Here is a 23883-nt window from a genome sequence, read left to right on the forward strand (position 1 = left end):
ACACAACAACAACAAGCTCATAAATAGTAAATTATGTAAATAAAAGTGAAATTACTTAAAGTCAGTATAAAATATTATGACTGAGTGAAGGCTAACATGTAATATTGTCTACTGAATGCCTTAAAAAATGTACCTTCTGTTAAAACATTTATGGAAGAGAAAGAGAAAATGCAACTTTTAAACGAATTATCAAATGAAGAACTCATGAAACTCCTTACCAAGGAACAAGGGCAGGTCCCTATTTGAAGAAATATAATGTAGTAAATATAATGAAGAAAATGTAATTCTGCTTGAATGTGTATGGGTCCACCTCTTTGCAGACATGTCAGGGACCCCAAATGCCTGACTGTGGAAGCACATTAATTCACGCCAAAGCTTGCTACTCTGCATACAAAGTAGCTTCTGCCACTATGGGCAAGAAAGAACTGCCAAAGATACCAGATACCTTCTCAAGTGGCCAGAAGTGACACACCGGAAACCTGGAGATGGTGCTGGGGTGAGACCCAGACAGATCTGGGTGGGATCTAGGCTTTGCCTCATTCTGGCTACCTTTTTGGGACAGATACGCCACCAGAGCTCCTTATTTGTTGAATAAGAGGATGGTAAAAAGAAAAGAGAAAAAGAACAATAAAGGTACTTTAATATGGGTATTATTAAGAATTAAACTAGGAGAAGAGCTAAGAGCCCTTGCCTCCCTTGCCTATCTTCAGAATAGCTCATGGTGCTTGCTGGGGCAGGAAAATCATCTTTATGTATCCAAAGGTGTTTTTAAAAGAGCCCTGGTGCCACTGTTAAGCACTTGTCTGCTAACTGAAAGGTTGGCTGTTCAAACCCACTAGCTGCTTTGCAGGAGAAATGACCTGACCATTTGCTCCTATAAAGATTTGCAGCCTAGGAAACCCTATTGGGCAGTTCTACTGTCTTGCAGGTGGTTTTGTTGTTGTTGTTGTTTGTGTGTTCATTAACATCAGCCTCCCACTTAATGAGCTACATTTGTTATGTGAAGTCCTTTAAATAGTTTATCTCTAATCCTTTCAACAGGACTCGATGAGTCATTCTTAACTTCTTTTTATATTTAGGGAAACTGAGAACAAGAGAAGTGACCCTCATTTGGTTTCCAAGGCTGAAAATCTTTACAGAAGCAGATTGCCTCATCTTCAGTTGGTGGGTCCAAACCACCAACCTTTTGGTTAGCAGCCAAATGCCTTAACCACTACACCACCAGAGCTCCTTGATAGTAACAATAACTAATGTTTATATAGCTTACTGTTATATATAAAAGGAGTTCTGGTGGCGTACTGCCTAAGGTATTTGACTGCTAACCAGAAGGCTGGTGGTTCAAATCCACCAGCCACTCCTCAGAAGGAAGATTGGATAATCTATGTCCGTAAAGATTTACTGCCTCAGAAACCCAATGGAGGTCACTATGAGTCGAAAATGACTTAATGGCAGTGAGTTTGGTTTTTGTTTTGGTTATATATAAGGAGCTCTGGTGGTGTAGGGGTTAAGGTATTTGGCTGCTAACCACAAAGTTGGTGGTTCAAACCTACCAGCCACTCTATAGAAAAAAGATGAAGCATCCTGCTTCCTTGGAAACCCAAAGGAGGTCGCTATGAGTTGGAATCAACTGGAGGGCTATGAGTTTGGTTTTTGAGAGTTATATAAAAGAAGCTTATCTTTGCCTTCACATAGCTGACAATCTGGTATAGGAAGACAGAGATTTAAAAATAATCACTCAGACCAGAAGTTTCACAGAATATGTATTTCACTATTATTCTCAGTTTTTCAACATAGGAGACTCAAGCCTCAATCAAACCTAAATGCTGGTAAACGAAGTTTTAACCAAAGTAAAATACTAAGAGGTTAAATTGGAACAGATTTCCTTTACTTTCAGCTACATAAATTTCCTCAAATGTCTTTGCAAACAAAAAAGATGACAAAAACTTCTGAATCAAGAAGATATTGGTAGAAGGAAAAAAATCAGAGACAGCAAGAGAAAGAACATGATGGCTAAAAGTGCTGCAGGAATAATTACCAAAAGCAAGCCTGTTGCCGTGGAGTCATTCTGATTCTTAACAACCCCATGTGTTACACAGGAGAGCTCCACGGTTTTCTTAGCGCCATGGCCTTTCTTCTGCAGAGCCACTGAGTGGGTCTGAACCACCGAGTTTAGATTAGCAGCCAATGGCAAACAGCTTGTGCTACCTAGGAATCATTAGGGTACAACTAATTTGAAGTTAATACTATAATTAAAAGATGGAGTTGGGGTTTTTTAACTAATAAAACAATTTTGATTCCTTTTAATTAGCTATCACTTAAGATGTAAAGAGTGTTTGCTTCTTCCTACATTTGTTTCTAATCTTCCCACTTTCCACCAAAGGACAATAAATCTGGGTAGCTTGAGCCTAGGTAACTGATTTCCAGGCTGGAATCCTTAAGTGTAGTAATGGGAGTCCATGAGCTTTAATAGCCAGGAAACAAGTATTAAAGTTTACCTACAATAAGAGTGCACAAACTAATTAAAATGTTATGCTTCTTTGCTTTCATCAGGAATCATATCAAGTTATTACAGTAACTGCTTGTCTTAAGCAGATTGACTATTGATGCCATCAGGGAATTTATTGATGAAATACTGTTTAAAACATGGGGTCTATCTTGGGGGAGGCATTACAATAAGAAATCTCTGGTTCTGAAAGGGAGCTCTGGTGGTGTAGTGCCTAAACCATTTGACTGCTAACCAGAAGGCTGGCAGTTCAAACCCACCAGCCACTCCCCAGAAGGAAGGTTGGGCAATCTACTTCCATAGTGATACCGCCTCAGAAACCCAGGAGGGGTCGCTATGAGTCAGATCTGACTCAATGGCAGTGCATTGCATTGCATTGGTTCTGAAAAGCTTAGGCACCCATTCTTAGTTGATGAGTGTGTTACTTTAAAACTAAAAGAACTTGGTTAGCTAATCAAGCAGTATTGTGCAGAAATAATTTGTGGGGGGGAAAATTTGTCAGTTTCTACATAGGAAGGGTATGCATAAGTGTTGTATCCTTTTACCATACTTACTCAATCTGTATACTGAGCACATAATCCAAGAAGCTGGACTATATGAAGAAGAACACGGCATCAGGACTGGAGGAAGACTCATTAACAATCTGTGATTTGCAGACAACATGACCTTGCTTGCTGAAAGTAAAGATGACTTGAAGCTCTTACTGATGAAGATTAAAGAATATAGTCTGCAATATGGATTACACCTCAACATAAGGAAAACAAAAATCCTCACAACTGTACCAATAAGAAGCATCACAATAAATGGAAAAAAGATTGAAGTTGTCAAAGATTCTATATTACTTGGATCCAGAATCAACACCAATGGAAGCAGCAGTCAAGAAATCAGATGATGTATTACATTGGGCAAATCTGCTGCAAAAGACCTCTTTAAAGTGCTGAAAAGCAAAGATGTCTCTTTGAAGACTAAGGTGTACTTAACCCAACCCATGGTATTTTCAGTAGCCTCATATGCATGCGAAAGCTGGACAATGAATAATGAAGTCCAAAGAAGAGTTGATGCTTTTGAGTTCTGGTGTTGGCAAAGTACTATTGACTGCCAGAAGAAGGAACAAATTCATCCTGGAAGAAGTGCAGCCAGAATGCTTCTTGAAAATAAGAATGGCCAGATTTCATCTCACCTACTTTGGTCATGTTGTCAGAAGGGACCATTCCCTAGAGAAGGATATCATGCTTGGTAATGTGGGGGGTCAGTGAAAAATGAAAAGGCCCTCAATGAGATGAATTGGCATAGTGGCTGCAACAATGGGCTCAAGTATAGCAAGGATTGTGAGATTAGTGCACAACTAGGCAGTGTTTCCTTCTGTTGTACACAGGGTCACTCTGAGTCGTAACTAACTCAACTGCACCTAGCAACAACAACTACAGAAAATAAGAGAGTTTAGTTTCACAAGCATCTGTATCTCTAAAACGCATATGTTGTTGTTGTTGTTAGGTGCTGCACCAGCCTCACAATCCTTGCTCTACCTGAGCCCATGGGTGCAACCATTATGTCAATACATCTCATTGAGGGTCTTCCCCTTTTTCATTGACCCTTCACTTTACCAAGCATATTCTTCTCCAGGGACTGGTCCCTTCTGACAACATGACCAAAGTAGGTGAGACGAAGTCTGGCCATTCTCACTTCCAAGGAGCATTCTGGCTACACTTTTTCCAGGACAGATTTGTTAGTTCTTCTGGCAATTCTTGGTACCTTCAGTACTCTTTGCCAACACCACAACTCAAAAGCATCAACTCATCTTCAGTCTTCTTTATTCATTGTCCAGCTTTCACATGCATATGAGGCAATTGAAAACACCATGGCTGGCATTAGGTGTACCTTAGTCTTCAAAGACACATCTTTGTTCTTCAGCATTTTAAAGATGTCTTTTGCAGCGGATTGGCCCAGTGCAATATGTCATCTGATTTCTTGACTGCTGCTTCCATTGGTGTTGATTGTGGAAACAAGTAATATGAAATATTTGACAATTTCAATCTTTTCTCTATTTATTGTGATGCTGCTTATTGGTCCAATTGTGACAATTTTCATTTTCTTTGTGTTGCAGTGTAATCCACACCGCAGACTGTATTCTTTAATCTTCATCAGTAAGAACTTCAAGTCATCTTCACTTTCAGCAAGCAAGTTCATGTTATCTGCATATCACAGGTTGTTAATGAGCCTTCCTCCAATCCTCATGCCATATTCTTCTTCCTATAGTCCAGCTTCTCGGATTATTTGCCCAGCATACAGATTAAACAAGTAGGGTGAAAGGATACAACCCTGATGCACTCTCTTCCTGATTTTAAACCATGCAGTTATCTCCTTGTTCTGTTCAAACCCCAGCCTCCTGGTCTATGTACAGGTTCCTGATGGGCACAATCAAGTGTTCGGGAATTCCCATTCTTTGCAGTGTTATTCATAATTTGTTATGATCCACAAAGTTGAATGCTTTTGCATAGTCATTAAAACATGAGTAAACATATTTCTGGTATTCCTTGCTTTTAGCCAAGATCCATCTGACATCAGCAATTATACCTCGTTCCACATCGTCTTCTGAATCTAACTTGCATTTCTGGAAGTTCCCTGTCAATATACTGTTGCAACCATTTTTCAATTATCTTCAGAAAAATTTTACTTGTGTGTGATACAATGATTTTGTTTGATAATTTCCACATTCTGTTGGATCACCTTTTTTTGGAATGAGTACAAATATGAATCTCTTCCAGTCAGTTGGCAAGGTAGCTGTCTTCCAAATTTCTTGGCATAAAGGAGTAAGTGCCTCTAGCACAGCATACATTTGTTAAAACATCTCAACGGGTATTCCTTCAATTCCTGGAGCCTTGTTTTTTGCCAATTCCTTCAGTGCAGTTTTGACTTCTTCCTTCAATACCATTGGTTCTTGATCATATGCCACTTCCAAAATAGATGAACAATAACCAATTCCTTTTGGTACAGTGACTCTGTGTATTCCTTCCATCTTCTTTTGATGTTTCCTGCATCATTCAATATTTTGCTCATAGAATCTTTCAATATTGCAACTCGAGGCTTGAATTTTTTCTCAGTTCTTTCAGCTTGAGAAATGCCAAGCATGTTCTTCCCTCTTGGTTTTCTAACTCCAGGTCTTTGCAGATTTCATTATAGTAATTGACTTTGTTTTCTCGAGCTGCTCTTTGAAATCTTCTGTTCAGTTCTTTTGTCTTGTCATTTCTTCCATTTGCTTTATCTACTCTTCAAGAAAAAGTTTCAGAGTCACTTCTGACATCCATTTTGGTCTTTTCTTCCTTTCCTGTCTTTTTAATGACCTTTTTTTTTTTTTGCTTTCTTCATGGACGATGTTCTTGATGCCATCCCACAATTCATCTGGTTTTCCATCATTGGTGTTCAATTCATCAAATCTGTTCTTCAGATGGTCTCTAAATTCAGGTGGGATATAATCAAGGTCATATTTTGGCTCTTGTGGACCTTTTTCAATTGTTTTCAGCTTCAAATTGAACTTGTATATGAACAGTTGATGGTCTGTTCCACAATCAGCTCCTGGCCTTGTTTTGGCTGAAGATATTGAGCTTCTCCATCTCCTCTTTCTACAGATGCAATCGATCTGATTCCTGTATATTCCATCTCATGAGGTCCACATGTATAGCCGCCATTTATGTTGTTGAAACAAAGGTATTTGCAATGAATGAGTCATTAGTCTTGCAGAATTCCGTCATGCAATCTCCGGTGTCATTTCCTTCACCAAGGCCATATTTTCCAGCCACTGATGATTCTTCTTTGTTTCCAACTTTTGCATTCCAATTGCCAGTAATAATCAGCACATCTTGATTGCATGTTTGGTCAATTTCAGACTGCAGAAGTTGCTAAAAATCTTTAATTTCCTCATCTTTAGCTCAGGTGGTTGGTGTGTAAATTTGAATAATAGTAGTGTTAATCGGTCTTCCTTGTAGGCATATGGATATTATCCTATCACTGACAGCATTGTACTTCAGGATAGATCTTGAAACATTGTTTGTGACAATGAATGCCATGCCATTCCTCTTCAATTTGTCGTTCCCAGCATTGTAGATCATATGGTTATCTGATTCAGAATGGCCAAAACCAGTCCATTTCAGCTCACTAATTCCTAGGATATTGATCTTTATGCATTCCATTTCATTTTTGACAACATCAAATTCATACTTAATACATTCCATGTTCCAGTTATTAATGGATGTTTGCAGTTGTTTCTTTCCATTTTGAGTTGTGCTGCATCAGCACATGGAGGTCCCAAAAGCTTTACTCCATCCACATCATCAAGGTCAACTCTACTTTGAGGAGACAGCTCTTCCCCAGTATATTTTGAGTGTCTTCTGACCTGAGGAGCTCATCTTCCAGCACTATATCAGACAATGTTTCAGGGTTATTTATAAAGTTTTCACTGGGCAATATTTGAGAAGTGGATGCCCCTTCTTTCTTCCAAGTCTGTCTTACTCTGGAAGCTGTGCTGAAACCTGTCCACCATGGGTGACCCTGCTGGTATTTGAAATACTGGTGGCATAGCCTCCAGCCTCACAGCAACACACAAGCCACCACAGTACAACAAACTGACAGACAAGTGGTGGAAAATGCATACAGTTACATTAAAAGTCACTTTAATAATCTTTATATTTTTTTAAGGGATAAGTCAGAATTGACTCGATGACAACAGGTCTAGTTTTTTGTTTAGTTTTATTTTTTGGTTATCACTAGGGATTCTATCCTGGACTTCTCAGTATCACATATAAAAGGTAGAATTGCATACTGACTTTGATTTTAATTCAGAGTTTCAATGGATATTTAAAAAGTACAACACTCAAGGTGGGTCTTACATGGGATATTCTTAAATTATCTACCATAATCTCAGGTTTTTATGTGGCATTTCTATAGGAACATAGAACAATTTGGTACATGACTTTTTCCTCCAGAGTTTCCTATACTTTAGAAAGCAATTTCTTTAGTAAAATTAGGAAGATTAATATGCTAATATGTTGCTCTCACAGAATTATGAAATTTCATGTCGCAAAACGGAAGTTTAAGGAAACATTACGCCCATATGATGTAAAAGATGTCATTGAACAATATTCTGCTGGCCATCTGGACATGTTGTGTAGAATTAAAAGCCTTCAAACACGGTAAGCAGTGAAAACATTATTCTTTATAATGGAATAGGCATAGAAATTGTCTGGGAGAAATTTCTCTTTAGTAGAGAAAATTTCTGAATTCCGTATTCCTCTTCTAATTCCATTCTATGTGTAATTCATTTTTAGTGGACACTAGATTTTTGCTTTTAGCAAAGATTTTATTTAAGAGTACAAATCAAGTATTAAAAGCCTCCAACTATACACAGGGCCTCAGTTTCCTCTTCTGTGAAAATGGGGATAATATTAGTGCTTGCTTCACAGGATTGTCATGAGGATTAAGTGAGTTAATACACATAACTTGGGATATGTAATAGGTCTAGCACTGAGTGCTCTATAAAAATTAATGGTTGTTGCTGATGTCATTTGCATTATTGCTACTACTCCTGTAGTTTTTGTTATTCTTTAAATCCTAACCATCCTTCAAAAACAAACTCATCTTTCTCCTTCACTAGACTTTACCCAACAATCCAGCCAACAAAGACAGACATCGCCCTTGTCTGCCTCCTACCATATTTAGTCTACTACACAGCATAAGAAGGAACCCTAGTGGTACAGTAGTTAAGTGCTTTTCTGTTAACTGCAAGGTTGACAGTTCAAACCCACCAGCTGCTCCACAGGAGAAAAGACCTGGCTATCTGCTTTCATAAAGATTACAGCATAAGAAACTCTATGGAACAGTTCTACTCTGTCGTATAGGATCGCTATGAGTTGGAATCAACTCAGCAACACACGGCATCAAGAATATAGCTTAACTAGTTTGCAGGTGGCGCAAATGGTTAAGCATCCAGCTACTAACTAAATGGTTGGCCTTTTGAATCTACCCAGAGGTGCCTGGCACCTGAATCTACCCAGAAAGGCCTGGTAATCTGCTTCTGAAAGGTCACAGCATGAAAACCCTGTGAAGCACAGTTCCACTCTGAAGCATATGGGGTCACCATTAATCAAAATTGACTCAATGGCAAGTGGTTTGGGTGCTTTGTTTTACAGAGGATAAAACACTCAATTTTGATATGCTGAGTCAGACGGTGGAGACCAAGAACGGATGCTTGGCTCTTCAATTTCCAAGCATGTTCTCCTTGTTCTTGACTAAGACTGAGCCCTTCCTTTCTTTCTTGCCCTGTATGATGCTAGATGGGAGTCCCTACCAAAAAAAAAAAAAACACTGCTGTTGAGTCAGATCCAACTCATAGCGACCCCTCCTTGGGTTTCTGAAGCGGTATCACTGCAGAAGTAGATTGCCCAACCTTCTTTCAGAGGAGTGGCTGGTGGGTTTGAACCAACTGCCTTCTGGTTTGTAGTCAAGTACCTTAGGCACTACGCCACCAGAACTTCCAGAAGGGAGTCCCTAAGTGGCACAAATGGTTAGCACACTTGGCTGCTATTTGAAAGGTTAGAAGTTCAAGTCTACCTGTAAGTGCCTCCTCAGAAGAAACACCTAAAGATCTACTTCTGTAAAATCAGCCACTGAAAACCCTGTGGAGCACAGTTCTACTCTGAGACCCTGAAGTTGCCATGAGTCATTATCAACTCAACAGCAACTGGTTAGTTTAGGTTACTTTATGATGCTAAATACATACCATCCTTTCCATGAGCATCTTACCAAGCAATTAAAAGAAATGGGTTCAATATGCTAATTCCCATGTAGTTGACTGTGTTGTCCTAAAGCCAATATAGTTAGTCACTTTAGATTTTTAAGAGTCTTGCTTCACTATCAGGCACGTAGTTACCTGCATTTGTGATTTAATAATTCTTAAAATGTAAGGACTATGACTTCAATAATTTTGTATCCCTATAGCACACTTAGGAGCTCTGGTAGCATAGTGCCTAAGGCACTTAACTGCTAACCAGAAGGCTGGCGGTTCAAACCCACCAGCCACTCCTCGGAAGGAAGGTTGGGCAATCTACTTCCGTAGTGATACTGCCTTGACAACCCAAGGATGGGTTGCTATGAGTCGGGGCCGACTGGACGGCACATAACAACAACAACAACATAGCACACTTAGCCCAGGGTGAAATCTGTTCCCTTTTAAAAAAAAAAAAAGACTTGTTGCCCATCAACAAACGAATGGATAAGCAAACTATGGTACATACACACAATGGATACTATGCAACACTAAAGAATAATGTAGAATCTACAAAACACTGCATAATGTGGATGAACATGGAGGACATTATGTTGAGTGAAATAAGTCAATCACAAAAGGACAAATATTGTATTAGTTCATTATTGTAAAAAGTCAAGGAAAGGTTTATATATGGAAGGAAACATTCTTTGTTGGTTACCAGGGGTGGGAAGGGTGGGGAGGGAATGCTGCAAAAATCAAATAAAATACTTGTAGATCAGTTATAGAAATCATTCATTCATTTATTAAGCAGATAACTTGAGCCCATCATGTGTGTCAGGCACTGTGGACATTCAGTCTTTACAGAGTTTGCAGACTAATAGATTAGATGTCACAACAGAAGGTAGGCACTGCCTACATTTCTGTGCAGACAAAGTAAACTGGAAAGTTGGGTCAACAGGCCTGATAATTCAGTTCTAAAACACACACACAAACACACACAAAAAAAGAAAGTAATTCCCATTTAGGCTGATTAAATCTACTTTGAAATTGTGTTTACTCAACCTGTGGTCATATTACAACCTCTGTCTAGGTGACCTTGGTCTTCTAAGTCCTTTAATAGAACTATCTTTGGCTCCTAAGGTATTTGTAAAGTTGAGCTTCTGCAGAATTTAGAAAACAAATCTTGAGCTTCTGGCTTATGAAATGTACATTCTTCACCTAGGCTGTGATTTCCACAAGACAGAGACCATAACTTTCCTATCTGTGTATCTCTCACATGTCAGATGTGCAATAAGTGCTCCCTGAATAAACCATTCTACTAAAAGTACAAAATAATCACAATTATGATTTCCTCATATTTCAAAGTACTTAAATTCAGGAACTGTCTGGTCAGAGGTAGGAACAAATTATTTGTAGGAACAAATTATTTTGTAGTTGAAGACAGTTTTGCCTCCAGATCACCCATATGCAATTTTATTATGCACCAGATAAGAACCTTAATCTGCTGTTTAATTCTTATGCTAAAAAAATAACCATATCAACCAGAACAAGTTCATCTTTATTTCACCTTATACAAATTAAAGATAATTTTATTTAATTCTTTTCAAGACATTTCATTCTAGGCTAAGGCATTCTCCACCTTCAGCACTCACAGTCAGGCTTTCTTTTTCTCTGACAGTGTCGATCAAATTCTTGGGAAAGGGCAAATTACATCAGACAAGAAGAGCCGAGAGAAAATAACGGCGGAACATGAGACCACGGACGACCTCAGTATGCTTGGCCGGGTAGTCAAGGTTGAAAAACAGGTACAACTTTTAGCCAGAATTTTTAAAATCAAAATAGATTATAGGCAATTCAGTATATTTTAGTGATTGATATATTTTAAAAAGAATAAAATCAAGGAAGAATTCATGAAATTAAATCTTTGTGTGCAGACAGTGTTCTGTAAAACACCTTTGGATTTCTTTTTAAGGAACAGATAATTTCATCTCGCCAATGAATACATGAACTAGAAGCAACTGTAGATTTTCATTAGTAAAATAACCAAGACATATTTTTCATGTGTTTTGGTTATATTTGTTATATCTTCTGGTCACTCTTTTTGAAAACAAAACAAAACCTCATTATAATTATAATGGCACATTTAATGTCTGTTGACCTGGAGGCTGTATCTTTACATACAAAGACTATTTTCCACAAATCAAATTGCTCCCCCTGTTTAATCAGAAATATTTCACATACTGATTTTCAAACATTTTGTATCATTATTTTCACATTTAGAGTCACTTTCACTGGTATTTATGGTCTTAATTTCATCGTAAGATAAGTTCCTTACTAGAGTGCAGTGGAAGTCTAGAATGTCTTCATAGAACAGGGTTAGGAGAGACAATCTGATTGGCGCGGGGTGTCTTGAAGTTGCATGTGTATAGTGATTATATGATTTTTGGTAACATCAATTGTCCATTTTAAAGAGTTGGGAAGAGGGGATGCCATGGTGATTATGTAGAAGCCAGAGAATCCCTCTCCTTGTAAATTCTCCTTCTGCCCCACTGTTAGACTGTACATTCACTACAGATCAGGACTTTCAACTCAATATTTATTTAACTGTGTTAACACACCTTGATCTTATTTTTTAATCCTAGAAGTGAAATCTATTCTTAATAACAGGTTAAACTCATGTGTAATCATTTTCCCCACTTTTAGGTACAGTCCATTGAGTCCAAACTGGACTGCCTGCTAGACATATATCAACAAGTCCTCCGGAAAGGCTCTGCCTCAGCCCTCACTTTGGCTTCATTCCAGATCCCACCTTTTGAATGTGAACAGACATCTGACTATCAAAGCCCTGTGGATAGTAAAGACCTATCCAGTTCCGCACAAAACAGTGGCTGCTTAACTAGATCGGCTAGTGCCAACATCTCGCGGGGCCTGCAGTTCATTCTGACGCCAAATGAGTTCAGCACTCAGACTTTCTATGCGCTTAGCCCTACTATGCACAGTCAAGCAACACAGGTGCCAATGAGTCAAAGTGATGGCTCTGCAATGGCGGCCACCAACAACATTGCAAACCAAATAAACGCAGCACCCAAGCCAGCAGCCCCAACAACTTTACAGATCCCGCCTCCTCTCCCAGCCATCAAGCATCTGCCCAGGCCAGAGCCCCTACACTCCAACCCCACTGGCTTACAAGAAAGCATTTCTGACGTCACCACCTGCCTTGTTGCCTCCAAGGAAAACGTTCAGGTTACACAGTCAAATCTAACCAAGGACCGTTCTCTGAGGAAAAGCTTTGACATGGGAGGAGAAACTCTGCTGTCTGTCCGTCCCATGGTGCCAAAGGATTTGGGCAAATCTTTGTCTGTACAAAACCTGATCAGGTCAACAGAGGAACTGAATATACAGCTTTCAGGGAGTGAATCAAGTGGCTCCAGAGGTAGCCAAGATTTCTACCCCAAATGGAGGGAATCCAAATTATTTATAACTGATGAAGAGGTGGGTCCCGAAGAGACTGAGACAGACGCTTTTGATACCGCACTGCAGCCTGCCAGGGAAGCTGCTTTTGCATCAGACTCTCTGAGGACTGGAAGATCACGATCATCTCAAAGCATTTGTAAGGCAGGAGAAAGTACAGATGCCCTCAGCTTGCCCCATGTCAAACTGAAATAAGTTCTTTGTTTTCTTTCTAGGCATAGCAATTCCTTTAGCCATACATATCACTGCATGACCTATTTTGAAAGCCCTTCTAAAAAGTTGAAATTGCAAGAATCAGGAAGAACATGAAAGGCGGTTTATAAGCCCATTTTCTTTTAATTGCATGAAAATGCATGTTTAGGGATGGCTGAAATTCCAAGGTACATCAACATTAACCCACTCATTTAGTAATGTACCTTGAGTTAAAAATTCTGAGAAACCAAACACTGCTAATGCTAGAGAGTGTACGAAAATGCCAAGATTAGGTCATTTAGAAGATTTGACACTGTGTTTTGAAATCGATGGGTGTAAGCACCTTCAAATTTCAGGCATTTCTGCTTTGTGGTTAAATACAAAATGCATTTCCAAAATTAGGCCATAATGTATATTTAAACACAATGGTTATCAGCAGCTGCTAGCAAGGTATCAAGTAAAGCAGAATTTGAGAATAATAGAAATGGCTGCTTATTTCAAGATATATTTGCCAACTCATTCCTATTCAGTCATTTTATTCTTAACATCATTTGAATGTCAATTTGTGTGCTTTTGGTGATTTAGCGCTGTGGCAAGCAGTTTTGCACATCATTTTCATATTGTTCTTTAAGATGGCAAGGTTCTTCTATTAGAAAATGTGCAAACAATGAAATGCAAGGCCAGTGGGGCAAATAAACTAGTTGATGTATTCTACTTTATAAAAACATATTCCCTGGTGGCTGGATCAACTTTTGAGTGGTCAGCTTCTACACAAGCAGATAGATAGAACACCCAATGTGATTGGGTTGATCTACAGCACCAGCAACAACCACCGGGGGAGTGGGAGAAGCTGATATATGGGCAGGAACCAGGGAATGTGCCATTTGAATGGGACTGAAATGGGAAAAAAGCTTAAGAAGAATACAGAAACAACACCAGGAAACAGATGAAGGTTAAAAAAAAAAAAAGAAGAAGTGGCTTCCCCTCATAGGGCAATGAGGAGAGAAACAAACCAAAATAGAAGAACTAGATTTTGTTTTTAATAAGTATTGCTAGGAAATTCCACTACCTAAACATCCCTTATTCTTATATATAAACATAGACTTTTGAGAGGTATTTATTTTTCAATACACCCTTGAATGTCTTTTGCTATTAGGTACTACATCTTACATATATATGAAAAGCTAAAGCTAAACTTCTTTTGCTTTTTAAATACCGTAGTGAACAGTTTCTATTCTCCCCAGAAATGTTGCCCCAAATCTAAAATTACCCTGCCAGGTGAAACAGGCAGGGTCTGTAAATCAAAACACTTGAGAATATTCTGTTGTTGTTGTTGTTATGTGCCGTCGGGTCAGCCATGACTCATGGCGACCCCTCCTTGGGTTTCCGAGGCAGTATCACTACGGAAGTAGGATTGCCCAACCTTCCTTCCGAGGAGTGGCTGGTGGGTTTGAATCGCCAGCCGTCTGGTTAGCAGGCAAGTGTCTTAGCCACTATGCTACCAGAGCTCCCAATCTAGAGCAACAAAAACACCAAGGGAAAACAAAATGAAAAGTATTTATCAGAAAGCAAGTAATACTAACTGCTTGTTAGAAACTAATCTGGCTTTGTCAGATCACCAGAACTTTAACCAAAGTAATGGCATTCTAAAAGCAAAGAGAAAAGAGAGATTTCAATTCACCTAAAAGCAGCCACAAGAAAGCAGGACATTAGCAGACCTTAGTGCTCCTTCAGAAGCACCTCTCCAGCAGCCAGGGAGATCAGGCAGGGATATCAACCAGTTGTCCAAGAGAGGATCCTTCCCAAGTCTCAACTCCCCCAGACTTTCTCCACTGAATCTCCTCCTATGTTTTTCTTTATTAATTGCTTGTTGGTTCCCTGCCAGTTTTGCTTCTGAACTTCACTAGGCTTTAACCAGCCTCCGTCCCCAAGTAAACCACTCCTCCTCTCTACTTAAAATGTGCTTCTCAACCTTTTAAAGTCCTTTTCCCTTTTGATAAGCACTGAGATTTAAAACTTTCCTTTCCTCACTTACCTGCATCCCAACACGCTCCCCTGGAGTGTATCATTCAGAATCTTCTTGGCTGCTGGAGAGATACAGAAGAGAGTCTAAATGTTACACTCCAGTTAAAAAGGTTTTGTCAAACTTTTGATGCAATTCTTTTTTTTTTTTTTTCCAAATATAGAAGTATAGTAAATTATTAAATGCAATTTTTTTATCTAGCCATGTCTCCACTCATCCAGAAGTTGTGATACACCTTCCCAGGGAGGTCGTACGAGCACGCACACGTACACAAACGTACCCCTCTACTGACCTAAAGCCAGATAGAGGTCTGCCATGCACTTAGCAGGCTCTCTCCAAATACTAGTTGAGGAAGAAGGAGGCAGCAACTTTCAGGTAGCACTGATTCTTGGACACACTGTCCTGGGTCGAGCCCCACTGGCAGCAGGAATTCTGAATGTATTGGTGACCCCTCCTTAGGCCTCTTCAGACTTCATACACAGGCAGTTCATCCAGCACTGCTGAGGACTGGAGTTTCAAAAAACGAAACCTAAACACATCACTGCAGTCTTAATCATAGCAAAATGTGATAAACCATGTTGTGAAAAACTTTTATACATTGAAGCCATTTTGTGTCTACCTTTCTCTAGCACAAAAAAAAAAAAATTCTTGGATGTTAAAGATAGTTGTATTGTGTGAAAACTGTAACGTTCTGTCTGTTGTGTTACTCTCTTTGAAGATAAGAGGGGTCTCCCACTTATACTTGGCAAAGTCCTATTGGTCAGTCCTAAAGGGTGTCTTGAAGCACAATTTAGCGGAGCACTGGGTAGCCATGTGCTTTCAGTTCAAGTTTGTCTGCCTTCTTCAATATGTTGGGTTGATCAAGCTCTTCATTGCAAACATCCCTTGTATGAGGTTAACTAAAAAATTTTGATGTCCAATCTAAATGTTTGCATTATGTTCAACTAAATCAGCATCTGTAGATCACGAATTTTGTTTAAAATTAAGCCACTTTATTGAGTTTTTAAGTCTTTATCTCCTGTTCTAAGGTGCCTTTCTAACCTCCCATTGACTCAGTAATTCTCAACGTTGTTAATTTGCAGGTCAAACAAGTCTAAAAGAGGAGGAAATCAGGCACAAAGTGACTAATTCTCATGTCCATTTGCAAAGCAAAACTATAAAGAATGATGAAAACTAGCCAACCAATGAATCACTTCATTCAATCAGACTGAGGAAATATCACAAATGTTAATTTATCTCCCCAGAAGCAGATTTTTTTTTTTTTTGCCTTAAATGACATGGTTGTGTTTTTGTAAGAAAAACTTAATTTAATATAATTATGTGCGTTTAAGTGAACAGTTCTAAAAGTCACGTATGACAATGCAATTATCTGTTTCCTGAAAACAAACAAATCAGGAATATCATATCCATTTCAAGCTATGGTTAAAATGTAATTTCCTTTGCTCTTTTACTGAGATTATTTGTTTTAAAATAAAACATTAAGAAGATGTCTATAAACAGCTAGTGTGACTGCTTTTATCTGGAACTAACTGGTTGGTTCTGAATTGACTGGTGCAAGGCAACCAAAGTGATTATATGCAAATTTTGCACTGAAATATAAAAATTATTTTTTTGCAGTGCTGCTGAGGAAATACTTGGTAATTTGGGTAGGGGGAAGGTTTGCAAATATTTTTTAAAGGTATCATGAGAAAAATTAATTTGCTTCAGTATTGACCAATACTCAGATACCAACTCATGTGAGCTTTGTGTTACATATAATAAAAGGTACAAAAAGGACATGGAGGCAGTATCCTCCTCTGACATCCTCCAACTTCATGAGGGGGGAGAGAAAGTCACCATCATCAGCCCAAGGCTGATTCCTGTCAGGTGAAAGTCAGACATGCCACCACCCTCCAACCTCTTTACAAATTCTGACACGAACCCTAATTTATTACAATGGCCACCCAGAACTTACAGACAATACTCATGATTATGGGGTTTATTAGGAAAGTAACAGGTTACAATTTAGGTTCAAGAACACTCAGGATACAATTCTTCAATCAGGACAGCTCCCCTCAGCCATGCCAAGAGGCACACCTCTCTGGCTCTCAGCCTTGCCTCTGCCCTGCTCAGGCAAGTGTTACAAAATTACAAAACTCTTTTAACTGTGGATAGGTGCAACTAGCACCTACTCCACAAGCAAGCCTCCTGCCCAAAGGCACTCAGCTTTCTCCTTCTATGGGGCCAGCAAGGTTGCTGCTCTGTCTTGTGCTGGACTCTAGGTTCTCATGCCAATCTCTCTGCCAACTCTTTGCCAAGAAGATCCAGCACAGGGATCTTGGGTCCAAGGACTCACACCACACCACCTTTGGCTCTTCTCTCTTGATGGCAGTGAGATCTCCCTTTCCACCTCAAGATGGCTCATTTTAAGCCTAGTAGTATGACGAAGGGAGCTCTGGTAGCGTAGTGCCTAAGGCACTTGACTGCTAACCAGAAGGATGGCGGCTCAAACCCACCAGCTACTCCTCAGAAGGAAGATGGGGCAATCTACTTCCATAGTGATACTGCTTCAGAAACCCAAGGAGGGGTCGCTATGGGTCGGGTCCGACTCGATGGCACATAATAACAACAATAACAGTATGACGAAACTGACCAATCCCCACATTAGGGTTCCATACACCTTATTTCCATGTTCTCACCCCCACAAGGTACTTAATTACATTACCAGAAAGCTATCCAATCCCCTTGATGGGTCACAAGCACCTTATACTTGCATAGTTCCACCCAGTAATCTGGTGGGAGTCACAAAGACCATGGCTAGAAGAGCCATACCAAGTAATTCACTGCACCACACAGGGTTTACTAAACAAGGGGTGAGAAATGGGGAAGAGGTAGGTACCCAGAAGCTTTGACCTCTGTTTTGTTAGGTGCTGTTGAGTTGGTTCCAACTCATTGCAACCCTATGTACAACACAACAAAATACTGGTTGGTCTTGTACTATTCTCACAATTAATACTGTGCTTGAGCACATTGTTGCAGCCACTCAGTCAATCCATCTCATTGAGGGTCTTCTTTTTCACTGACCCTCTACTTTATGATGTCCTCCAGGGGCTGGTCCCTCCTGATAATATGTCCAGAGTATGTGAAAGGAAGTCTCACAACCCTTACTTCTAAGGAGTATTCTGGCTATACTTCTTCCAACATGGATTTGTTCATTCTTCTGGCAGCCCATGGTATATTTAATATTCTTTACCAACACCATAGTTCAAAGACATCAATTCTTCAGTTTTCCTTATTCATTATCCAGCTTTGGCATGCATATGAAGCAACTGGAAAAAGCCATGGCATGGGTCAGATGCACCTTAGGCTTCAAAGTGACAGCTTTGCTGTGACCCCTGGCTGCTCAGAACAACCACTTTAGCACCTACCCAACACTACCATCACATGGGAAGATTTCTGCTCCAAAGGGATCTTTTCCCCTTCTTCCCTAAGTATCCCATTGCATCTGTTCCACTAGTAAATGTATACTTAGTGTCCATGATTAATTCTAATGGAAATATCTTGAAGGAGACTCAGAATACTAAAATTCTGGAAAAATGAAACAACAAAACCTTAGCAGGCATTTTAGACAAGGGGAATGAAGGAGTATTATCTGGAGGGGAAAGAAAACAAGGCTTCTTACATGGTTCTCATGAAATCAAACAAGTATGTGCATATTCCATGATAATTGTGTGTGGAACATGTTTGCTTGACCAACTTAAAAATGTAAAGTGCTTCCACTCTTAAAACTACTTTAGCAGTAGCTCATAAGTAAAAGCAAATAATGAATATACTTACAACAGTTATTCCACCATCACCACCTTTAATTGATAGGAGTCCATGGATGATGCAAATGGCTGCTTTTATGGATTGAATTTTGTCCCCCAAAAATCTGTCAACTCCACTAGGCCATGATTCTCAGTATTATGTAATCATCGTTATGTGATCTGATATAATTATTCTGTGTGTTGTAAATCATGAGCTCTAAGATGTTAATAAGGCAGGATTAAGGCAGTTATGTTAATGAGGCAGGATGCAATATACAGGACCATGTTGTATTTTGAGTCAATCTCTTTTGAAATATAAAAGAGATTAAACAAGTGAGCTGATATCAGAGGGACCTACAATCACCAAGTTCCTGGACTGGAGTGCATACTTTGGACTTGGGTTCCCTGTGCTGAGAAGCTCTTAGATCCAAGGGAAGATTGATGCCGAGACACAGAGATCTCCAAGGAATACAGGGCCCACAAATGTTGAAAGGAGACAAGGACCTTCCCCCAGAGCTAACACACAGATCCCTTGATGTGGTGCCCTGAATTCAGACTTCTAGCCTCCTAAACTGTGAGAGAATACTTTTCTGTTGGTCAGAGCCATCTGTTTGAGGTATTGCTTTTATAGCAGCACTAAATAACTAAAGAGGCTTCTAATTGAAAGGTTGGAGATTTGAGTCCACCAAGAAGTGCCTTGGAAGAAAGGCCTGGCAATCTACTTCTGAAAAATCCGTCTTTAAATACCGTATGGAGCACAGTTCTACTCTGACACACATGAGGTCACCAAGAGTGAGAATAAACTCAATAATAATTGGTAACCACTGATATAAATAAATTCCCAGACCTTGAACTGGCAACTTTGATTAGCCTGGTTTCAATTGCTTCAAGAACCTGTAACAAAAATAATTACCAAAATTATGAATGAAATGAAGTCAGTAAATTGAATGGGGACTATTTCTTCAAAAACACAAAATGTTCATTAATTTCAATAAGACTCTTCAAGTGCAGAAATTTTTAAGATACATTATATGCAAACTGTAGACTTACGTACCATCTTGGAATTCACAGCACCACAAAACTAGTGAATGGCAAGTTTTCCTTTTCAAATATATATATAATATATACATATATATAAATATATATATATAAATCCAAAGGTATATTGATATGATATATTACTCTTCCCATTCATTTGACTGATTTCATTTCTATCATGATTTTGGTGATTATTTTTAAGTTCAGTATGTTGTAGGATAGATATTAGGATTCTGGGATTCCTACTCACTATCAAAGCATCATTAGCCTACTTTTAAAGCTTTTCACCTATATACTGTTTTTCTTATCTTTAGAGATACTCATTTCCTTCCATTCTTACATCTTTTTCCTTTGTCTATACTGTTGTGATTCCCTTCCTGGATTGCCAATCTCTGCCCATTCCTGTGCCCCCAAGTTACTAGGTATTTACACCTTCCCCTTGCTGTAGCTCAAAATGCCACCACCCTTACATGAGCCATAAGAAGCTCTGGTGGTATAGTGGTTATGGCACCTGGCTGCTAACCCAAAGGTCTGTGGTTTGAACCCACCAGCCACTCCATGGAAGAAAGATGGGGCTGTCTGCTTCCATAAAGATTTACTGCCTTAGAAACCCAATGGGGGCACTATGAGTTTAAATCAACTGGATAACAGTGAGTTTGGTTTCCTTTGGTTTTTTTCCCTTGATTTCACATGAGCCATGAGGACACCAGAGATGCTGTAGGGATCCCTGGATCTCACCTGAGCCCTCTGGATGATGCTCTGCCTTCTGTTACCAGACATCCAGCCAGACATCATCTTGGGTGGGAAGGCAAGAGGGCCTCAGTCACAACAGGAGGGGTAGGGAACTCTTCACCTTGAGAGTTGACTAACTTTTCTGCTCTAAGGCAACAAGCCCCTGATAGCCACATGCTATCATTTGTCTGTCAGTTTGTCATACTGTGGTGGCTTGCATGTTGCTGTGAGGCTGGAGGCTATGCCACCAATATTTCAAATACCAGCAGGCTTACTCATGCTGGACAGGTTTCAGCAGAGCTTCCAGACTAAGTATCTGGTTACCTAGTGCCACTCTGACAAGAAATATACCACAAATGGGATGGCATTAATAAACAAGAATTTATTCTTACAATTTGGAGGCTTTAAGTCCAAGTTCAAAGTGCCAAGTTCTAGGGGCTGGGTGCAAACCCCTCAACCTAGAGGTCCAGCTCTGCCTCCTGCTCCTGGTCCACTGGAACTAGAGGTGTTTCTTCACTCAGACTAGCTACCCGCTGAGGCTGAGAAGCCCCAAGGTTGACAAGTCAAAAGGCACAGTCCTGATGTTACCAAACCACATGGCAGGCCATTAACTTAAGTCCATTATAAGTCCCAAGGTCGGCAGAGCTAGAAGGCTGCTGAGCAACGACATGGCTACATGCAGGATCCAAGCATGCCATAAGCTAGAGACCATTCCCCAAGGCTTCTGTTTAAATACAGGAAGCAGACCACATTCCCTAAGGCAGCTACTCAGCTGCTCACAGTAGAGTCCGCCGTGGAGTTGATTACCAGTTTCATCATGGGGAATACTACATCCAGCTGCCCAGCCACTCAACCAGGCCCAGCCAAGTTGACACACAAACTAAACTACCACACCAAGAAAGATTTGGAAGAAATAAGGGGTCAGCCACTTCCTCAAAGTATTGGCCAGTGAAAACCTTGTGAATAGCAGTGAAATACTGTCTGATGTATTACTGGAAAACTTTATGAATAGGCCTGAAACATTGTCTGATATAGTGCCAGAAGATAAGCTCCAAAGACATTCAAAATACAACTGAGGAAGAGCTGCCTCCTCAAAGTAGAGTCAATCTTGATGTGGATGGAGTAAAGCCTTTGGGACCTCCATTTGCTGATGTGGCATGACTCAAAATGGGAAGAAACAGCTGCAAACATCCATTAGTAATTGTAACACAGAATGTACAAAGTATGAATCTAGGAAAATTGGAAGTTGTCAAAAATGAAATGAAACACATAAAGATCAATATCCTAGACATTAATGAACTGAAATGGACTGGTTTTAGCCAATTTGAATCAGACTACCATATGATCTACAATACGGGGAATGACAAATTGAAGAAGAATAGCATGGCATTCAGGCATTCACATCACAAAAAATGTTTCAAGATCTATCCTAAAGTACAATGCTGCCAGTGATAAGATAATATCCATACACTTACAAGGAAGACTGGGAGCTCTGGTGGCATAGTGCCTAAGGCATTTGGCTGCTAACCAGAAGACTAGCAGTTCAAACCCACCAGCCACTCCTCAGAAAGAAGACTGGGCAATCTACTTCCATAAAGATACCGCCTTGGATACCCAAGGAGGGGTTGCTATGAGTCGGAATCAACTCAACAGCAGAGAGTTTGATTTGGTTTGTTTTTATAAGGAAGACCAGTTAATACTACTATTATTCAAATTTATGTACCAGCCACCAAAGCCAAAGACAAGGAAATTGAAGATTTTACCAACTGTTCTAGTATGAAATTGACCAAACACGCAATGTGGAATGCTAAAGTTGGAAACAAAGAATCACTGGAAGTTGGAAAACACGGCCTTGGTGATAGAAATGACACCAGAGATTGCATGGCAGAATTTTGCAACACCAATGATTTCTTCCCTGCAAACACCTTTTGTCAACAACATAAACAGCAGCTACACACATGGACCTCACCAGATGGAATACACAGGAGTCAAATCGACTACATCTTTGGAAAGAGGAAGTGGGGAATCTCAATCTCTTCAGCCAAAACAAGACCAGGAGCTAACTGTGGAACTGCTTATATGCAAGTTCAAGTTGCATATGTTGAAGCTGAAGACAATTAAAACAAGTCCACAGGAGCCAAACTATAACCTTGATTATATTCACCTAAATTTAGAGACCATCTGAAGAACAGATTTCATGCATTGAACACCAGTGACCGAAAACCAGATGAATTGTGAGATAACATAAAGAACACCATATATAAGAAAGCAAACCAAACCCAAAACCCACTGCTGTTAATTCGATTCCAACTCATAGCAACTCCCATTGGGGTTCCACCAATATGCAGAATGGATTTACACTGCAACATAAAGAAAACAAAAATCCTCACAACTGGACCAATTAGCAGCATCATGATAAATGGAGAAAAGATTGAAGTTGTCAAAGATTTCATATTACTTGGTTCATAATCAACACCAATGGACACAGCAGTCAAGAAATCAGACAATGTATTGCACTGGGCAAATCTGCTGCAAAAGACATCTTTAAAGTGCTGAAGAGCAAAGATGTGTCTTTGAAGACTAAGGTGTTCCTTACCCAAGCCATGGTATTTTTAATCGCCTCATAAGCATGTGAAAGCTGACAATGAATAAGGAAGACCAAAGAAAAGTTGATGCTTTTGTGTTGTGGTGTTGGCAAAGAATACTGAAAGCACCATGAACTGCCAGAAGAACTAACAAATCTGTCCTGGACGAAGTGTAGCCAGAATTCTCCTTGGAAGTGAGAATGGCCAGACTTCATCTTACCAACTTTGGTCATGTTGTCAGAAGGGACCATTCTCTAGAAATAGATATCATGCTTGGTAGAGTGGTGCGTCAGCAAAAAATGGGAAGGCCCTCATAGAGATGGATTGACACAGTGACTACAAAGATGGGCTCAGGTATGGATGCAGGACCAGTGTTTCATTCAGTTGTATATAGGGTCACTATGAGTTGGAGCGAATTGGACGGCACCCAACAACAACATCCCTCCCTTTTTATTTAAGTATAGCATTTCCCCCTCACTCTTCCCCCTGGAAACCCGTTTTCACTCAATTTAGAGCAGCCTGACCAGGCTCCTGGTCCCAGAGCAGCAGTAGGTAAAAAAACGATCTTTTCTTTTTCACAACTCTTCACTTGGCTCAGGTCCCCAGAGCACAACAAAGACCGGCTCATCACCTCCTTCCCACACCTCAGCACTGGGCCTGCCCTGAAAAGGCCTTCCTGGACAGGATAAGATCTTCAAAAGCAATGAGGACATCGAGTTAAAGGCCATGCACATTAACTTACTTATTTTATTGGCTATATTTGCAAGTAAAACACTTTATTACATTAAGGAGAC

At 39.8% G+C, this 23883-nt stretch overlaps 1 protein-coding gene across 1 annotated transcript in view; it reads left to right on the forward strand.

Moving 5' to 3' along the window:
- The window catches only part of KCNQ5 (potassium voltage-gated channel subfamily Q member 5), a 728190-nt gene extending 715261 nt beyond the window's left edge, over positions 1-12929 (forward strand). Inside the window, exons 13-15 of the mRNA XM_007945199.2 lie at positions 7558-7689; positions 10942-11068; positions 11967-12929. Of these exons, the coding sequence (XP_007943390.1) occupies positions 7558-7689; positions 10942-11068; positions 11967-12929 (1222 nt within the window). The remainder of the gene's footprint in view (positions 1-7557; positions 7690-10941; positions 11069-11966) is intronic.
- The last annotated feature ends 10954 nt before the right edge of the window (positions 12930-23883 follow it).

The sequence above is a fragment of the Orycteropus afer genome, unplaced genomic scaffold (genome assembly GCF_000298275.1).
Source record: "Orycteropus afer afer isolate SDZICR_OR568_19922 unplaced genomic scaffold, OryAfe1.0 scaffold00133, whole genome shotgun sequence".
NCBI lineage: Eukaryota > Metazoa > Chordata > Mammalia > Tubulidentata > Orycteropodidae > Orycteropus > Orycteropus afer.